We start from the raw sequence: 21,563 nt of genomic DNA on the forward strand, positions 1-21,563 counted from the left end.
ATTTTGAGGAGTGCATTGCATGCATGAGTGATTCCATTGTTCAGTTCAGCTTATGGTCAAGAGGTTTAACATTAGTCTCAGGAGTGATTCCCTTTTTATATATAAATAAAACAATTAAATATAGACTCTGAAAAAATGGCACCCTCTGATTACAGTGAATGGCATATTAAGAATTCATGGATAAATGTAGCTCACATATGCATAGTGATTTTTTAAAATACTTTTAAATAGGGTAGAAAGAAGATGGTTTTAAGGAAAATAAAGGAAGATAAAATGTTACCAGCATAAAAGAAATTCAAAAATCTTTTAAAACTGACAGTACTGGAGTCATACATTCTTTTGTAAATTTAGATCAACTTGACTTACCAACATTACTGTCAATGTACGGGAAAAAAAAATCACATCAATGATTGAAACTATTGGAAAAAAAATGAATTCACACTTATCTACAAGAGTTGTTCATGAATTACTGAATAATCACACTAAAGATACTGTTGATCAATATTTTTTTTTTGAGTAGAACAAGGTTGATAAGGGTATGGCACACCTATTTCCATACACTTTTTATTTTTTACAGTTTTGAAAAGTTATCAATGCATGTTACTGGCGCAGGGGGGGGGGGGGGTAGTTGCATTAGATTAAGAAGTTTAAATTCTATTCAAATGCAGATTTCCTATCAATTCAAAATGACTAGAACTTGACATCAATGGCTTATTTACAGTTAAGATCAACAAAAGAATTGATCAAGTCTGCAAATTAATGCAAGAAGAGCTATGTCTTCTGCATGCAAGCACATCAAAAATTACTCTGACCTAATAATTCTTCTTACTTGACATAATCTACTTCACTAAACTTGGTCCCATGCTATCAAGTACACCTGACTAGCACAATAACCCCAAACAAGGCATTTGATCAGGTGACTGCAAGAAGGCCACAAGTACCAATACTGAAGATACAACCAACCTTCTTGCAGGCAGCTGATCATGTCCTGTCAGGGTACACCTATCACCACATTGTGGTGAAAGTAAAACAATAAATATATTTCCTTTTTCTAAAAAATATAAAACTCTTCTGATCTATCAACTGATGAAGGAAGCACTACACTTATCCTGATGATACGTTCTCACACTACCCCTCCTTCATTCAGTCCTACGATCTGTCCTACCTGAGACTGTGTTTTTGAAACACGAGCCATCGGTGGCAAGAAGACACTTGCGTGGCTACATCATCTGGATGTGAGTCACCGTCTCGCCTGCCTTGCCGAGCATCGAGCTCCATTGTGTTCTGGTTTGCAACTGCGCTTTCAGCACCAATTTACAACCACACAACACAAAGTACCCTGACCGTGCTTTGGAAGCACGGGCCAGGTTTGACGCTGGTTTTAGTGACTATGCCTTTTTAACATGAGTCACAAACCCGAGGGATTTTTTTTGACATAGTTAGCTTGTACCATCCGCTGTCCAAGACTGCAGCTATGCTCTTCGCATGAGACAACAGACATGGAGGCAAATGATCCAAGCTGGCTTCAAGCCGATCACTCCCAGCTTGGATTCACAAATCGGATCTCTTCGCTTTCCATCCAGCCCCTGAGGACGTCTTGCTCTGCGCCGAGCGGCTGACCTCCCACCTCTAAGTTGTCATGGTAGCTGAATAACGAGCAGGCGGTGAGCATGGGGTCCTTGTAGTACAGAGATTCAACTTTGTTTCCTGGGTTATCGCTGCGAGGTGAAAGGTAACATAGAAGGTAAAAGTAACAAAGAAATTGATAAAACCATATAAGACGAGGTGCAAGATTACCTGATGACACTTTGTCCTCTACTTTATCACAGCACGATGTACAGAAACACACAATCTTCCCGAATTTTTTTCCTTAATATTAGCATAATTCATGATTTACCTTTCACAACTGATTCCAATTTTTCTCCATGTTTCTTTCAATATACAACAGATTGAAATGTACGTGTAGAGAGCACATCGATCATGCCCGGTAACTCTATTGACATTTACTTATTTTATAGATTCATGAAACATGAATCACATCTGGCATTCCATACACAAATCACCTTTGAGGTCATACAGGTAATGTTGCTGACCCAACAGTAATGAGAGAGCATGTCATTAATCTCACCTGCAGAAATTCTTGGGTAGCATTCCATAGACTGTGATTGTTGAGCACATGTCTTTCATAGCCATCAAGGTGTACATGTGAGTTGAGAACTCGGAGCTTGATGTATGCCTGATGAAAGGAAGATAACAATATGACAGATTAAAATGACAGAACTTGGGCAATCTCATAGAAAATGTACAGAATTATTAATACATCTTGGAAAATTGCCTTTTTGGGGGCATTTTATCTGCAAAACAAAAGCTGAATTGAAGCAACTCCTACATCAGCTAAATATATTTACCTTTCATCTTCAAATAAGTGCTACTTCTGGTTTCACCTCATTTGCATAATAATAAACAAGGTGTTTTGTCTATAACTGATTGCAAGGTTGAATTCTACAACTGATTTCATTGAATATTGTGCATGATCAGATTTATTTAATCATACTTTTCTTCATCATTTGTTAATTCGTAGGAATATATATTCCTTTCATGTATTTTTTTTTTTCTGTGAACTTTGTATGTGTCAGTTCTCAGACAGTTTTTACAATGTTTTCATATAATTAACCTGAATTGAATTGATCAATCAGTATGTATTTTTGTAAATACCAATATGTTAGTACAATGAACTCATTTCAAAAGCAGAACATCTTAAGTTTAAACCTTGAGATACATGTAGCATATCCCCTCCTTACCCCTTCTCATCACTTTACTATGAATTTTGTTATGAATTGAATCGACGCGTTGATATGTAAATAATTATTATCTTTTGTTTTATGTTTGTTTATGTATACCGTAGTGTATTCATTTTATGTTGCCCTGTATTACGTTCGTCTAGAACTGATAACCTAGGACCATTATTGTTACCGATTCCTTTTTTATGAATAAAAGGTGATAAAAAAAAGAAGCCCTATAATCACAAAGCTCTATGCATCAGGGCCAATGTCTCACCTTGATTTGCCTGTATGCTTCAGAAGTTCAAAGTCAGTCTTGTCTTCCAGACCCTGACCAGCGTGATACATCTCAACCTCGGGTTTGGAAGACTTGATATGCTGCAGGTATTTCTGGAATTGATGGCTGGAGTAAACATGTTCTGGACCATGGAAGATGAGATGGGTGGCGCTAGGCTCGAGGGAGAGGAGTTTCTCTGCTTGGAAGGCTACATCAAAGAGGCTTTGATAACAAAATGAGAAGACGTATGTAATGTTAGGTCATAGCAGAGAGATGGGTTATTCCATTGGGTTTCAGCAACAAATAACAAGGTGTCCTAGCAACGGAGGGTGTCAACCATTTCATTTCATAATAAAGATAAAATCATATGTGGCTAAATGTTGATGAGTCAACGTGACGACAGTGTCTTACGATAGTCATTCCAGTTTACATTTGAAATCTTTTATGGCTTTGTTGCTGTTCAAATATCTTTTGAACCTGTCAAATGGATTTCACATTATTATTTCTCAGGTCTAAAATTTTCGTTTGAGAAGTAAACCTTATCGGGATGTCATTTTTTGTCATCATGATTATTGAGAGCTACTTACCCAGTGCTAACCTAAAAAAGGAGTACAGTTCTATTATCCCCCCAAAATTGCCCTATAATACGCAATGGAATGAGTCAGATACATGTATACATGTAATTGTAGAAAAGGGAGAAAAGCCAAGGAGGTGGATAAAGAGAAAGTGGGATAGATCAAGGAAGACAAGCGGGGAGAAAGCAAAAAGACAAAAAAATCTTTGCAGAGATCTTCATAAATGATATCCATTATCTTGCTCATTCCATGTACATACACTGCGCACGAGAGAGAAAAAAGGATTCTAAGTTACATTTATGACAATTACCATCATAAAATCTATTTAAAAAACATTTGATTACTAAAATAACATGCAAGTTTACAAGTGAACCAGCACAGAGTTTATTAGATTCCAATGTCAAAACCAAGTTGCAAAGAAATATTAGCCACGATTTGTTAAGGATACAAATACACACATGTACCTTGTGGGGAAAACTGATGGCATATTTGAGTTTCTTTTGAATTCTTTGAGAATTTTCTTTCACTAATCTACATAAAAGTAGATTCAGATTTACACACAAGTGGTGTTTATGCATATTGTTTTTGCCATGTCTCAGTACTTATGTTTATAATTCCTCATGCATGGACGATTCCCCATATGCTCTCAAATCAAAGAAGAGAATTCACTCTTACTGTGAGTGTCAAATTCATGATCAAAACATAAAATTCAATGACGGTGATTACTATTTCTGAAAAGTTTTTCCTATTTTTTCAGGGACATGTTGCATGCATGCATGTATGAAAAGGCAGAAACAGTTTGGCCAACAAAATAGACAATATATTAATTTACATTTAATATACAGACAAAGCGGTGACTATGTTTCACTATTCTGCTTTGAAGGTGAGACAAACATACTCCCGAGAAGTACAACAAATAATTGATTTCATGATTTTTACCACACCTGAAAATCCACACAGAAAGACTGAAGTAAAGCTGAACTTCAAACTTAACTCTCACCTTTAACCTAGTCCTCACATGATTAAAAAAAAACACATAAAAACAAAGATATCACAAACCCAGAGATGCCAACTGTTATGGAATATTCATCAGATAAAGAGATTACAATGTGAATAAGCAAACGGATGAACGAAATGTTATCTTGTGAGACAAAACAATTTTTTTTTCACACATCATTCAGTCGGGAAGTAAACATTGAATTCACACTAGAACACATCTCATTAATACTCCGTAAGGGTTGGCAAACCTAACCATAACATATTATCTCTTCGGAGTGATAGTATAGGGGCGAATGTCGGATTATGAAAGCCTTAAAGGTCAAGTCCACCCAGTAAAAAGTTGATTTGAATTAATAGAGAAAAATCAAACAAGCATAACGCTGAAAATTTCATCAAAATTTGATAAGAAATAAGAAAGTTATGGCATTTTAAACTTTTGCTTATTTTTCACAAAACAGTTATATGCACAACTCAATGACATGCAATTGAGGGAGTCGATGATGTCCCTCACTGTTTTGTTTGTTTTTTGTTCGAATTATACAATATTTCAATTTTTACAGATTTGACAATAAGGACTAACTTGACTGAACCATATAGTATTAAACAATGCAAATTCCATATGTTTAAGGAGAAATTAATTGTTGTTTCACTTGGCAATAAGGAGAAAATTTGAATATTTCATATTTCATATACTAAAATACAAAAGAAATAGTGAGCGGATGATGTCATCAGTCTCATTTGCATACAGACCAGGATGTGAATATAATTGTTTTGTGATATTGCAAAACTTTAAAATGTCATAACTTTCTTATTTCAAATCCAATTTTGATGAAATTTTCAGTAATATGCTTGTTGGATTTTTCTCTTTTGATTCAAATCAACTTTCAGTTGGAGTGAACTTGTCCTTTAAATCCCAAGACCCTTGTATGCCATTGAGTCATTGGCTCTTACCTGGAATATGAGATGACCCTAACAGTTGTTCTCCTCCCTACATCTCTCTCATATCCCATGGTCGGTGCATCATCCATTCTGAAGACACAGTCTGCTTGGTCAATCTCTCTCCCCAATGAACTCCGCCTCATTAGACCTGGAAACGAATGAATGAAAAAAATCATGAATAATAATAATTGGCATTTATATGGCACTTTTTCAATTTACGACTGTTTAAAGTGGTTCAAAATTATTATTACCCAGTCACTGGATCCATAGCATTTCACGCAGCCTGTTAGGTGCACACTTGCTAAACCAACCACAATGACAGTTGTTTCCTACCGGTACCCAATTAGCACCTGGGTGAGAGTGGCAATGTGTGGATTGATGCCTTGCCAAAGGGCGCTAGGCCATGGTGGGATTCGAACACACGACCCTCTGATTACAAAGCGCGAGTCAGAACCGCTACACCACGGCGCTTCCACGATGAAAACATTATTGCTATTTTCATTCCTCTGACAAATTATTTAACTTTCTAGTACTCTCACATTTGTTTTATTTGACACACATCTTGTACCTTCCTAATCATATACGCTATGAATATGCTGATATTGACTTTCATCAAGATTATATCCTTGAATAAAATATATTAGTACACACTCTATACAATGGAGTAAAAAAATTTAATGATTTTAATGGTGAAATGTGTATGGATATTTACTACAAGGATGCTTTCTTAATTTTTACTCAACCCGTCAGAGTGAAAGAGAGATTACATGTTTTATTCTTGTATTTCTTTTTCTAAAGCGGCAGTAACATCTGGATATTTTAGTCAGCGTTTGCCGGCATATGCACATGTATGACAAGCTGTTTCTCATAAATCACATTTTTTACATCAAGAAATGCCTTTTGTTCCCACTGAAATACTGAGATACCAATATCTTTACATCAATAAATCATTTTGTGTTATTTACAAAATGCAGTTCTTGAATCTTGATATCAAGAATGAAATTAAATGGTGAAAAGCACTTGTCACAAATATGTCAGCATATGCTGGCTAAAACAGGAACAGTAGCAATGTTCCATACAACTACTGCAGTTGTAACTTCTCGATTCGTTTTATAACAATTTCTTTTAAAGACATCATCATACAACGATAAGAATAGTAATTGTGTACATGTAGGCTACACAACAGAGCTGAGTGTTGTAATACAAATTCCCAGGGTCTCAAACAAGAAGAAGGCTATTTGGCTCATTGTTCATTAAATGTGTGCCTGATGATTCAGATGAAACAGGGCTTGAGGCAATTTTGTGGTTTTTTTGAAGAATTTCTGTTGATGAAATGCAAGCAATTTACTCAGATAGGTGACCAATTCTCATAAATAGAGGTCAAGGACAGAAATATTGTATTACAAACAAATCTAAATCTATAGGAAATTATTTGATATTCCACAATGATCAGGCCATTATGTGGTAGCACCTTGATGCATCCGTGAATGAAAATCACTAGACAGAAACGATATTGGGTCGTGAGGTCCAGTGGTTAGAGCATTGGACTCATAATCACAAGGTTGTGAGTTTGAAGCCCCACTCTGCCATTGTCTCCACTTTGATAAAAAGGCCCGAGTAATATCTGTCGTCTAGAAGGTCAGCCACTGTGACTGATTAATATAGACGTAAAATGTTTCCTAGGTAATTGGTTATAACCAGCTTGGCATTTACCAGCAAAATGCTGTCCTGTCGAGTTCCTACTGGAGTTACCATAAAACAGAACAGAAACATTTCTAGTCTGAGGAACAGGGAGGATAAATGCAACAATCAATAAATTTACTTTACTTGGTGTGTTGGAAGATCCCTGTAACCTGTACAATGAATTTAAATTATGGGTTTAAATCACTACCTTGTCAGAAATATTTGAAAAATGCTATGGCCATAACAGAGACTTATTGATAAATCACTCAATGTATCAGAAAGAGTTGCAATCAATCGCAACTCTAAAAATCAATCGCAACTCTAAAAATCAACTTGATTTTCAACCAATCAACAGTGCGCATTTGAGACTTGCGATTGATTTTTTTACTTTAGTTTAAACGCAACTCTTTCTGCAACGGACCCCAGGACAAGTATTTGTGATGGAACCACACTTGAAGTTTAGTTGTGCGTGTCAAAATGTTCATTTCTTTGGAATTTCTCTGAAGATTTTGGCATGAAGGTTGCAGAAGTTTATGAGGTTACTTTTCTCCACTCATTGTAACAGAATACGTTTTCAGGTGGCTTGTACAGTAAATTGCCACCAGTCTACATCTGGGTCCCGTAACACAAAGGTTAGCGATTGATCGTACGATTGATATTTACGATGATTGTACATTGTAATCAATGTAATCAATCGTAGAAAAAATGTTCTATGATCATTGCTAAGCTTTGTGTTACAGGCCCCTGGTCTACTATCAGCTTGTCTAAAACCATTTGGCCTAATCGCCATTATGCCCATTTACCATTTTGTCTAATGTCCAGTTGGGCATTTGACACAGGGCAAAAATAATAGATGAACTGAGTATCAAACTCTATGGCAGTTATTATTAAGTCAGGTTTAACTTAGATCATGGTCTAACGCTGTGCTAAAATTATGGGAAGCCAAAAGTGTCAAAATTTTTATTGAGTTGTATGTTCCCTATATTAATTGTGCTCTTCCCCGATTCAACAATGGTTAAGACAATCACCTTTTTATACTTCCTACACAATAATGAATGATATGAAAGCCAAATAAGCTGAAATATCTACTGTTAGTGATTTATGCAACAATTGGCTATCCATACTTAAACCACATCTTTAAACTTGACTTCAGAATACTGGCTTTTGAAAAGTAGACCAACTGCTTGTCGACCCAGCGTCTATTAACCATTTTGCGATGTGTACAGTACATTCAAACTGAACTCACATTACCATTCCTTACCCGAATTGGCAACTAGAGAACATGACCCACAATGAAGGTCAAGCTCACTTTCTTCACTAGACATTAAAGGGGTATAGTTTTTACTATCGACCGGTGATGGTTGGACATTACGTCTGAATCTCTCAATGGCTGAAGTGCGGGCTTGGAGTTTGTTTCTTCCTAGTAGGCGCCTCTTTTCGTAGCGAGCCTGGAATTAAAAATACAATCAATATATATACATTAAATATCAAACATTCATACAAGATACACACATTGTTTGTCTGTGTCTTTAGTAGAAAGCTTGGTACTTGGAAAATGGCATTTGCCCCCCCCCAAAAAAAAAAAAAAAATAAAGATAGTGCATTGAAATATATAATTTGATTCAATGTATTTGGTCCCTGATTTATAAAGAGTTGAAAAAAAGCCTCTTTGAGCTAATAACAAACAATAACAATAACCATTATGTATTATGAATTTTCACAATGGGGGAAACCAAATTAGATAACTGTTAGCACTTCAATCATTATATCATTTTGGGTGTTTTCCAGAGAACTGTACTATTCTTCAGAAAAAAAATCCCCAATCCTTTCTGTTTTTTACTTCACTCCTGGCTATGGAGATCCTGTGCCATACAGAAGACCCCTGGTTCTGTTTCCCCAGGTATCTTAATTACTGGCAGAATGTTGACCTCTGTTGCTAATATCAATCATAATCAAGACAAGGTCAATGTATGGTCTGACCAAATAATTCATGAGAACTGTACAGTAATACATGAAAACTGTTACATACAGTGCCGCTCACGGTAAACTTGACACTACGTCGCGGGAAAACGTGTAACGAGCGCGGGTAGTCATGAGCTAACCGCGTTCAACATGTAAGAGCGTTAGGCACACGGCCGGTGATTATTTCAATGGTCCATTTCATAAAGTGGAAGAGCGCCCCTACGCTGAACATTTGCGAGCTCAGGCTGTACTACTACGTGGTTAATTTTGCGCAATAAATTGATCGGCGCGCCTCAGCCGCGCCGCCGTGCCAATGCAAGCATTAAGCTAGCAAGCAAGGTGCAGTGCGCGGCATGCACCGGCGCGGCCGGGCATGCAAGAAGCAATGCCAGCATGATTCATTCTGCGAGTGCGGCCGGCGCTAGCTCCCTGCGATTACACTCCTTACTCTACCTTGTATTTTCTGACTTTATATTTTTTTGTAATATTCATTTAACCTTTCATGTTTCTTTGCGAAGATTTGTGATTTTTTGTTTTCTCCAGTTTTAGATTGAAACGTGATGACACTTGTTTGTGGCGGAATTTGGGTGAGTTTTACGGGGTTTGTTGACAGTGCAGGCCTGTGAGTGACAGTGGCTGACTGAGTGATTGAGTGCCGCTACGAGAGTGTTTGTAGGCTCCGGCCGGCCGTGCATGCCGCCCCCGTGTCTGCGGGCGGACCATAGAGTTATAGAGGCTCCGTTGAGTTTGGTATTGCCTGCTCCAGAGGCAGTGTACAACTGTTCGTGCATTGTACAAAGATCGTTGGTTTATATAACAAAAATCTTCATTTCCATTCTTAATATATTAATAACTTGAATAATCTAGGTCTAATTACATGTACATCTACATTGTACATGTATTTTATCTTTTGCTTCATGTACATGTAATTATTTATAGCATCTGCTTGAAAAAAATATTTTGCCATTATCAATCTTATTACTATTAGGCCTAAGTATCCATGTATTTTTATTTTTTATGTTCTGATTTGTATAGTTCTAGTGCTCTTGTACATGTATAAACAGCACCATGTACATGTATGTAGATCTCTAGATCTTACATGTATATGTAGTGGTACCATTCTTTGAACAATTTCCCAGGCAGTGAGCATTGTTGGTGATAAAAACGTTTGGTGGTCTATGACTGTAGTGTACATGTATTTTCTTTTAATATGTTCTGTGTGTTGAATGGTGTGTTTTTTTCATTCTAGTCTTCTGTCTCCCTGCATAATTATCCTTGCCCATTTTGGTCTTGATGGAATATATACATACACTGTATACCCTGGCTGTATATATTATATACCTATTTGCACCATGTAAAGAAAGTACAACTCACATTTACTAACATACATGTACATGTATTTTTTAACAATAAAACTGACTAACCTTTACCCCTAACTCTGGACTCATACATGTGTGGGTCAATCCACGTCAAATCAACCAATTTTCAGACAATTTGTCACCCGACCCCCTTCGATTTTCTTTAAACTCGCACCAAATGTTCCCCAAGTGTCTGACGGAAAAATCTGAAATATTTTGCCCCAAGGTCAAATGGTTGCTAAGATACGGCCTCCCTTAGAAACCAATGCGTGGCCAAACAACCAAGTTTAAAAAAAATTACTATTTTTGATTGACTGTTGCAACCAAGTTTGATGAGGTAGAGTTCTTATTTTCTGTAAATTGGAAGAACTTTTTAGTCTTAACATGCACAGTATATTACGGCACGGATCTGACCAGCCGTTATTGCTCACGAGGTCGCCGAAAATGGTGTTAAGCGTCCAATTCAGTGATTTTGGGTGCAATGTTTGGAAGCTCATAACTTCCAAATTCAATTAGCTTAGAGCCCAATATTATGCGTATTTGAAGACTATCACTTGCTCAACAGACATACAAAAAATTGGCCCAAACGTGCGCATTGTTTTCTTGTAGGGTGTTGGATTTTTCTAAAAGTTGCCAAGTTCAAGGTCACGGATCACCCCTCGTCCCAACGAGGAGCAACACCAATTTCTGTATACTGATAGACAAACCTATATTTTCATGGGATACTTAAATCTTTAATACGCCAGTATCTCATCGTTAATGGTTGTTTACACCGACTTTCACTTAAGTGTCATTTCAACACAAAATTTATGATTTTAAGCTGATAATTGTAATTCATGTTCCTTTCAGGTTGTTGTTTAATATCCAAATAATACATAAAATCACATCTTTATCTTTTGACCTTGAAATTGATCTAAAATTAGCTGAATATGCCTTGAAATAGTATTTTCAGCTATATACAGTTTTCAAACACTGTCAAATGAGCTGTAAGCTGTCACAGCGTTGGATTTTTGACCTTACAGACCCAAATTCATTCACTTGCTAAACCGTTGCTCATCAAAAAAAAGTCAATGACATCGTTTCTATCATTTATATTTTGATATACAAACATTTTAATGAATTTTAATCAACAAATTCCTGTGATCTTTACATACGCCTGTCCGACATGCTTTGCGCGCCGTATTTTAATTACTCTGATGTGCCATTTTTGAATAGCCCTTGTCTGCCGCTGGGGGAAGGGTTGATACCCCCTGTGATCTTGGTATTTGCCGGGGGGGGGGGGGTCACAGGGAAAACGGATACTTTAAACAAAGATATTTTTAAATTGCATGTGTACTTAACTACTCCCGATACTACTACCACCACTACTACTACTACTCATTCGACCACAACTACTTAAAAATTAGTTTTGCTTTCCCATAAAATGCATTTCGTTTATTTGACCTTTGAAGACGTAATTGAAGCCCTCAATATTACTCCAACATGGAATATCTATCTTTCTAATAGACGAAATTTGTCTAAATTACTCTCCTTCCCCCTCAAAAAAGTCAAAGGAGTTTGGGGCCATTAGATGGTTCATTACGTTACGAATATGTGAACACCAATTTGCAGGAGAGATAGTTTGATATAAAGCTTATATGCAGGTCCTGTCCTCCCCCCATAATCTCAAGTGGAGAGGGGGCGTCCCCCTAAAAAAAACTGTTGATAACCCTTTATCCCTATTTTTTTTTTACCTGTGTCCATCCCAAAATTTTAGGTGAACCCCCCTATGGGCTTCCGCCGCCAATCTTTACATGGCCTTGGCCTTTTACAATATTGTACGGGAGCAAATGACAATACATTATTTCATATAATTAGTCTCTAAATTCAGACCTATTTCGAACAGATAATTTGTGCTGAAACCCTGATGCACCAAAATACCTGACTGCAGATGGTCTAAGTTCATTGACCCTAAATGACCTTTGACCTTGGTCATGTGACATGAAACTCTAATAGGATGTTCAGTAATACTTGATTAACCTTATGGCCAAGTTTTATTAACTAGGTTCATATACTACTTTCTAAGTTATGACGTCATTTAAAAATTAACCTCAGGTTAAGATTTGATTAACTAGGTTCATATACTACTTTCTAAGTTATGACGTCATTTAAAAATGAACCTCAGGTTAAGATTTGATGTTGACGCCGTCGCCGTCGGAAAAGCGGCGCCCATAGTCTCACTCTGCTTCGCAGGTGAGACAAAAAATGGTCCACTGGTAAATCATCTGAAAGTGGCAAAAACAAATTGTCGCAACGGAATAAGAAATTTACTCAAAGGAAAAAAATGCTTAAACCCAAACTTCCAGCCCCCCCCCCCCCCCGGTATCTAAGGTGCGTCCCTCAGAAGAATCTGCTCTTCAGAAACACTTGTCAAGTCAACATATCAATAGTTTCTGCTCGTGCTTCGCGCTCGCATTTTATTTGAGCATATTCTTTTTGGGGGAGGGGGATTACTCAGTGTGTTCCTTATTTTAAAGGCGCTTAAACTCTCAAATTTTCATATCACATTAAAAAAAAAGTCAGCTTATAGGCTTCCCACTTGCATCAAGATATCAATCCTATTCATATTTACAGTAAGTATATAGAATGTTCCTGTTTTGGGGTCTAAACCTTTGAAAATAAGAATTTACGACCAAAACTAAGTGTTTAGAATGTCCGGTTTGTCAGGTCATGAAATCGAGTTTTCAAAGGAGGTAAATAAAAAAGGTAAATTGCCGATCTGTCCACTGCAACACATCTACTCACGTCCATTAATATTACTTCCAACAACCATTAGGCCTATATAGGTCAAATAACCATTATGTGCTATCAACACTTCGTCTAATCACCATTGCGTCTCATGACCAGTTGGTATAATACTCGTTTGATTTCCATTCGTTTTGCCCAATAAACACTTTAGACCAATTGGTATAAAGACTGAATGGCTTTTGGACCAACTGGTTATTAGACGAAATGGAAATTATACCATTCGGATATTGGACGAACTGATGGTAGAAAAATTTCTATTAGACGAGTTGGTAATTTGACGAATTAGTTGGACTAAATAAAAATTCCGTATATAGCGCCCCTCTTAGTATTATGAGCAGTGACCCTCTTTATTGATTATTCTTAGGAGTGGTGGCCCTCATGGTCGATTATAAATGATTCATTTTGCATTATGAATATCAGACCTTATTACTTATGCTCCTTATTACTATGACCCGCTTTCCCTTTTAAAATTGGGTTATAAAGTAACTTCCATGTTATGAATAGCTGACCCTTTGGCCATGCAGCGAGGCATTATACCGGCGGGCTATGCCCAATGAAAGTATTCTAACCTATATATGCGGGCAACGCAGGTACGGTTAGAGGATTTTGAAGAGGGTACTGCAATAGATGTTTAAGGTCAAGACCACCGAAGAAAAATGTTGATTTGAATAAATATAGAAAAATCAAACTAGCAAAACGCTGAAAATTTCATCAAAATATATGTTGAATAAGTTATGTCATTTTCAAGTTTCGCTTGTTTGTCACAAAAAAAATCATGAAAAAGTGATCATGCACAACTCAGTATACAAATGAGATATAGTCGATGATGTTCATCATTGTTTTTTGTTTGAATTATACAATATTTTATTTTAAAGCAGATTTGAAAATAAGGACCAACCTTATAGTATTAACAATGCTAACTCCACATCTTCAGAGAGGAATTTATTGTTTCAGTTGACAATGAGGAAAAGTAAAATATTTCAAATTTCATACAATGATAAACAAAAATAGTGAGTGGATGACGTCATCAGTCTTCTCATTTGCATATCGACCAAGATAATTGTTTTGTAAAATTAAGTGAAACTATAAAATGCCACAACTTTCTTTTTACATCCGACTTCAATGAAATTTTCTGTGCTATGCTTGTTTAAATTTTCTCTTTTTATTCATATCAACTTTTGTTGTGGTGGACTTGTCCTTTAGATAAAGATCATTTTTATTTTCGTCTCCCGAAAAAATCCCTTAAAAATGACAAGCTCAACAAAGAGAGAAGGGAGGGGCAACGTCCTCCGTCCCAAGTGAACGCAGTTTTGCACTCGAATGGGAGTATAATTTTTCCTTCAAAATTAAGGGGTGTGCCCCCCCCCCTTCCTTTGATCCATTCCTGCAATGGAATTTTTAATCTAGGGCAACAGAATGTGTAGAAAGAATAAAAAGTGACCTTGCAAAGGCCTGTCCGATGATTTTCACGATAGGCCTTCGTGTTGTTTCTTGTTTCTTACCTTATAATATCCAGTTTTTGTGGAATCTGTGCATGCCTGGTCAGTCCCCATCGTAGAACCAGGGACGTCCCTGGTCTCACGTCCCCGGTTAAGACAAAAAATTAATGATCCATCGTAGGGCCTGAGTTCAAGCCAAGTAGAGTTCTGGTAAATTACCTTAACAGTATACTTGGCGGAGGTCACTACCATTGGATAGTGAACAACATCCGCTATAAAATCATGGACAAGGCTTAGCTGTTTATCGCTGGTAGGCTGAAAATATTTAGATTTAGATGAGTAGAATAAAGTTCAGAGCAAAATGCTGAAAATTTCATTAGAATCGGATAACAAATAACTAAGTTATTGAACTTCAAAGATTTGCATTACCCCCCCCCCCCCGGTATTCTGGTGAACAGTTCTAGGCATGTCTTCATGAATATACAGATTATTACAAAATAAATGATACGGATAAAGTATGGTATTGGAAATAAAGATAGATGGAACAAAAAAGGGCAAGCAGAAAAGAAAAAGGGAAAAGTTCAAACTTCAAGTAAACAAAAATTCCAATCATCTAACAAAAATAATAATTTCATTTGGTGTTTTTTAAATGTATTTTTAAAATTTAAAAAATAAAATGTTTTAGAAATGAATAAAATTTCAAAGTGAAACATTATAGTTAAAATTAAAACTACATCGCGGCATCGCGTGCACACCAAGACTCAAAACGAAAGCTGAAACAACTAGATCTATAAAAACTCAAGAACTTGTTCCTCCGATTACATCTCCAAATCACTAATCTTAGAATCCATAGCATAATTATAACAATTTCCCGCCGATTTTGTGATTATTTTAGTGGAAAAACTGTTTATCATGTGAGACTGTTTCACCATTGAGAATTTGCTTCGATCCTACATGTCATAGCTAGTAGCCTGCCACACACAGGCAGGAGACCAGTTCGTTTGCAATGCATTGGGTTAGCAAGAAATCACCGCAGAACTTGCAAAAGTTTACAGTAAATGTCGATTTAATTGTTGTCCCTGCTTCGTCAGCTGTTGGTTATTTAATGAAAGTTCGTCACTTTTAAATGTATTAACTACATTTTGTTCAATATTGAAATACGGGACAAATAGGCGTCCCGGGAAGGGTTTGTCGGGACGCCGGACACAGGAGCAAAATACGGGACAATCCCGGAAAATACGGGACGTCTGGTCACCCTGATACGTGATTTGTTTGAATTGTTATTTTCTTTTTATTTTATTCATGTATAGAATTTCGTTTCCCCTCAGCTATTTTCTTTCCCGAACATTGAATATCATATTTGTGTTTTATTTATAGCAATTATATTTTTGTTTATGAATATGTAAAGATTCGCATATCTTGAATATTATATGATTGTTTCTTAACGTAAAGTCAATTCCTTCACCCAATATGATTTGCATTAGGATGGGAGGTTGGGTGTCCGGACACCTGACAAAAATGAAGACTTGTTTCTTTTTATCTCAAGAATAAGTCAAAAATAAAGGTTGAGTAGTGCTTATCTCCATAAATGTTTGTTCTCTATATTATTTTCTTACATTCTGTGTTTAAAAAAAATCGAAGACGTTGCTTGTAAACTTTTAAAAATTGTAAGGAAAAGTCATGTGTCCTGACACCCAACCTGTCCGGACACACAACCACTTGGTATACCTTTATTTTAAATGTATCGATCTTGAAGAAATATTACAATTGGATGAACCAATGTCTGATTACATTACGGAATTCAGTATTTTTCTTTCCTTTTTATATCGTTAATTTAGAAATCCTTAACCGAAGTATCTTATTTTTCTTTAATCATTTTTCAGAATCCGCTGGTATAGTACTATTCCCTCTCCTATATTTCCCAGAAATATATTTGCAAATTTATTTTTCTTTTCCGATGCATGTGTTTTTTCTTTCATTCACAAGGTAGGTCTTTGTTTTTCATTTTCAGTATTTTTTTCTCATTTCAAGTACCGTTTTTCGATCACTATTTTGGAATTGCTTTAAATTAAATTGTTTTATTTTACTTTAATATTCTCTCATAATTCGTATGCTTATTTTTATTTTTTATGTTTATTTTTCATCGTTTCAATTTTCACCTTCATGTTTTGTTATTTTTCTGCTTTTTTCACATGCGTGTGTTTTAGGCCTATCATTCATTTTAAACGCCTAGTATAATTGATTTACATTAATTTGTTCAGCAAATTTTTCGATCATTTGTGCTAGTGTGTAGTTTCAGTCATGTTTTTCTTTTATTTTGTTAATTGGAATGCCTTAAAAATGATATCATTTTATATTACTTTCAACTTTTCTCAAAGATTGCAGACATGGTTTACTCTTCCCAGGGCCCTGGGAACGATTTTTTTTATTGGGGCTGCTGAAGTAAATTTGACTTTCGAAATGTCACATTTCTTTCACTTTATACTTACCAGGGAGAGTTGTGTATAAAAAAATCAAATAATACACAAAGGAAAATCTTGTTTCAGCACCGGCACTCCTCTTCCCCCTTCCATGACTTCCTAATCATCATCATTCGATTTTCTTATTTTCTTTAATTCCGTATTTAAATGTTGTTCTTTTCAGCCTGCTGCATGTATTTTCCTATAATTCATTTTGAATTTCAATTGAATTATTAACTCATTGCAACCATAACAGTTGGATTATCATGATTATTGAGAATATAAAAATAGATATTGTACAATCAAAATCACAATTATATATCAAATAAATACTGAAAGACTAGTGGGAAATACGTATTACCATAATATGGTAATACGTATTTCCCACTAGTCTTTCAGTATTTATTTGATATATAATTGTGATTTTGATTGTACAATATCTATGATATTATCAAGATTAACAGGGAAATGATAGAAGAAAGACCAGGAAGCCGTACGTATTAAGGGGGAAAGGGGATATGAAGAAACAGGGAAGGGGGAAAATACAAATTGATGTACATAGAATATCTAAGGACCTGCATGACGGTGATTATATATTCCAAAAATTGACAAAATACTCACAGGAAACAGGAGGGGGAGGGGGGGGGGGGGGGGCAAACAACATGAACCGTGTTTCTTTATCAAAAAGCAGACTATTATGAGGTATGAATGGTTTATGATCAATGGTCAAACGAGATAGTTCATAGTAAATTTGGATAATGGATAGACACATAGGAAAGTGGAAAAGTGGGATAGAAAAAGAAGGATGAGAAATATGGAAAAGGGGAGAAGAGAAAGAAAAGGAAAAAGGAACGATAACGAAAAGATAGAAAGAGGTCGATTCAGAGAAATATAGGGAAACGAGAAAACGAGTTTAAAAAGTTGAAAGGGATAGAAAAAGAAAACAACGAAGGAAATTAAGGAGAATAATGAAGAAAGAAATGAGAACAAAAGGATAGTAAGAAAGAGAGGAGGAAAATTTAGAAATGTTCCTAGAAAACGCAAAAATATTGCACAGTCACTCTATATACCCCCCCCCCCCCCTCTCTCTCTCTAATACATTTTCAGCTAGTTAGAGTACGGCTGGGGTGTGTATATATATCGACGCAAAATTCTTAATATCCATCTATATATAATTCCACATTCCGTCATGAAAAAGAGAATCAATCATAGTAGGTTTGTGTCGAATGAAACAAAACAAAAATCAACATTTCGGACTATTCGGCCGATCGATCAGACCATAAATAAGCATAGCAAACATTTTAACAAAATATTAAATCATATCGAAGAAATGCATGCAAATGAAACAAAAGTAACAAAGCGTCACTCAAATATGACAGCAGCAGCTGGGGGGGGGGGGATACCCATTCCGTTGTGTCCGAAGTACGTCGTAAAGTCAGTCATAGAATTGATCATATTCTGTCAAATGAATCTAAAACTTTGAAATAATATTCAAAAGGCGACAAAACCCGAGTGATCATAATGAGGGGGGGGGGGGATCGAGTATCAACAACTTGAACCTGCGCGAGTGTGTTCCACATGCAATACTACTACTAGCATGACTAGCGTGACTAGTATGTATTACACGTATAGCGTTTTTTCTATCGAGTGTATCGTGTGTGTATGCATCTGGTATGCATCAAGCATGCGAAGCTGTGTATACGCGCTCTATCTATAAATAGAAAATATGAATACTAATTAGGTGAAATCGTATGCGCGTATTAGAATCTACACACCGTGTACGTGCATGCTATACATAGAAGTGCCATAGAGATATACATCTCTATGAGAAGTGCACAGACGTACGTAGATATACATGTAGCTAGATAGATGGAGGGGTTTGATTTTAGTGCCCATGCATGATTTGGGCATGGCCTGCGCTGCATGAATTCGCCCGAAATTTAATCATGTATTCTATTTTGTTACCCTCGTATACGTACACTACATTCCTAGTTTTGCAATGACCAAGATGTGCCATTTCATTATATAAGACCTTTGTTATATAATCGCCCTTTATTCTCTTCTTAACATTCATTGAACTCGCTAAATGCAAGTTTTATTACCCCTACAAACTGACACTAATTTGTGCATTCTGCTCGTGCTTCGCGCTCGCATTATTAATTTATTTGAACCTATTATTATTTTTGGGTAGGGGAGTTACTCAATGTTCCTTATTTTCATAATGACATAAAAAATTCGCCTTGGAGGCTTCCTACTTGATCAATAATTTATTTTCTTAGACTTCCTTTACTCTATACACATTTTGCCTCATTTATGTCAAATGTTTGCACCTTATTCATGTTTGCCTTTTTGCATGTGAATAAAAATGATTTTGAATTGATATTCCATTAATCAGGAATGTTGCACAAACAGTCCATCTACATCATCACTCCTATTTTGCATATACTTGGAAAATATGCCAAATGGTTAAGGGCAAACCCGCTATAATACTAATATTATCGCTGATATATTTAATGCTTAATATGAAACATAATTGTCTTCCATACTGCCTTATTTAGGCCCTATCTTTATTTGTATGCTTGTTATTGATTTTATTTTATTTTCGATTTTTGTGAGATCTCATTTCATACCATCATGCCATTATTACACCATCCAATATTGGTCTTCACTAAGACCCTACGATGGATCATTGATAACCAAGGCCCGTCGACGAAGGATCGTTGGTCTGAAGGCCTGACGAAGGATCAGATTGGTATTGATAAATTAAGTGCATGTATCCGATTGGGGGCTAGGGTGACATTTGTGTAATATTAGAATTCACGTACGTTTTAGGGGGCAAGATGGCATATAAAGGGCAAAATCTAGAAGCTTGGAGCGCGCGATCATGAACATCATCATGATCTATTAGTTAATAATAAATGATTCACGATCGACGGTAAATTATAATGGGGGGGGGGGGTATGATAACGCAGGCCTTCCTCCGTCCCCATTAGATCGAAGGGTCGCTAGTCGCAAAAGTACGGGGTCGTATTGCTATTAAAGGGATGGTCCGGGCTGAAAGTATGTATATCCTAATAAATAGATTAAAATTCACTGAGCAATATGCCTAAAATTTCATCAAAATCGGATAAAACAACAAAGTTATTGAATTTTAAAGTTTAATTATACGGGAGACATATTCACACAAGTAAATTCATTGATTATGCGCGGGATCATTGAAAACTCCGAGGAGAACGAAGTCTGCTAATACACCGAAGAAATGGAATTAAACAAAATAGATAAATGAATGACACTGACAGACGAAATAATACATGCCTTTAGCAGGGGCAGCGGGACGGATATCAAAGTGGGGGCCGAGGCAAGGGGGGGGGGGGGGGTCTGACCACGCAAAGAATCAATACTTTATGGACATTTTTACGTTTTTGTACACGGTTTCATAAAAAAAAGGGGGGCTGAAGCCATCGCCCCCCTCCTTTCGCGGCCCTTGTCTAATCAGTAAAATCAGAGTAATTACTGTAATTGTATCTGATGATAATGATTGTTGTAACTTGTAATTAAAGTTTGTCTCCGAGTCAGTAAATCTTGTCATTCTGGGGAATTCATTTATTATGCGCGGGATAATTGAAACTCCGAGTTGAACGAAGTTTGCAAATACGTCATAAACGAAGCAATGGAATTCTATAGACATTGAAGAACGAAACAATACATATCTCGTGTGATGATAATAATAGTAATAATTCCTGTAATTGTAATGATGATAATTATCTCTCTTAATCGAAGTTTGTAACCAACTTGGGAATTCTCGGGAATTCATTGTTTATGCGCGGGATCATTGAAATTTCCGAGGAGAACGAAGTCTGCTAATACACCACTAACAAAGAAATGGAATTAAACAAAATAGATAAATGTATGACACTGGCAGACGAAATAATTCATGCCTTTAGCAGGGGCAGCGGGACGGGTATCAAAGTGGGGGCCGAGGCAAAGGGGTGGGGGTCTGACCATGCAAAAAATCACAACTTCATGGACATTTTTACGTTTTTGTACACGGTTTACTAAAAACAAAGGGGCTGAAGCCATCGCCCCCCCCCCTTCCGCGCCCCTTGTCTTGTAATAAGAGTGATTACTGTAATTGTATCTGATGATAATGATTGTTGTAACTTGTAATCAAAGTTTGACTCCGAGTCAGTAGGAATTCATTTATTATGCGCGGGATAATTGAAAACTCCAAGTTGAACGAAGTTTGCAAATACGTAATAAACGAAGCAATTGAATGCTATAGACATTGAAGAACGAAACAATACA

At 36.4% G+C, this 21,563-nt stretch overlaps 1 protein-coding gene across 1 annotated transcript in view; it reads right to left on the reverse strand.

Moving 5' to 3' along the window:
* Nucleotides 1-217: 217 nt before the first annotated feature.
* The window catches only part of LOC121422371 (alpha-N-acetyl-neuraminyl-2,3-beta-galactosyl-1,3-N-acetyl-galactosaminide alpha-2,6-sialyltransferase-like), a 42,347-nt gene continuing 21,001 nt past the window's right edge, over nt 218-21,563 (reverse strand). The window contains exons 3-7 of the mRNA XM_041617367.1: nt 8,515-8,701; nt 5,583-5,718; nt 3,058-3,279; nt 2,129-2,236; nt 218-1,718 (exon numbers count right to left, since the gene is read on the reverse strand). Of these exons, the coding sequence (XP_041473301.1) occupies nt 1,535-1,718; nt 2,129-2,236; nt 3,058-3,279; nt 5,583-5,718; nt 8,515-8,701 (837 nt within the window). The 3' untranslated portion in view covers nt 218-1,534. The remainder of the gene's footprint in view (nt 1,719-2,128; nt 2,237-3,057; nt 3,280-5,582; nt 5,719-8,514; nt 8,702-21,563) is intronic.

This window comes from Lytechinus variegatus, chromosome 10, assembly GCF_018143015.1.
Source record: "Lytechinus variegatus isolate NC3 chromosome 10, Lvar_3.0, whole genome shotgun sequence".
NCBI classification, from domain to species: Eukaryota; Metazoa; Echinodermata; class Echinoidea; order Temnopleuroida; family Toxopneustidae; genus Lytechinus; species Lytechinus variegatus.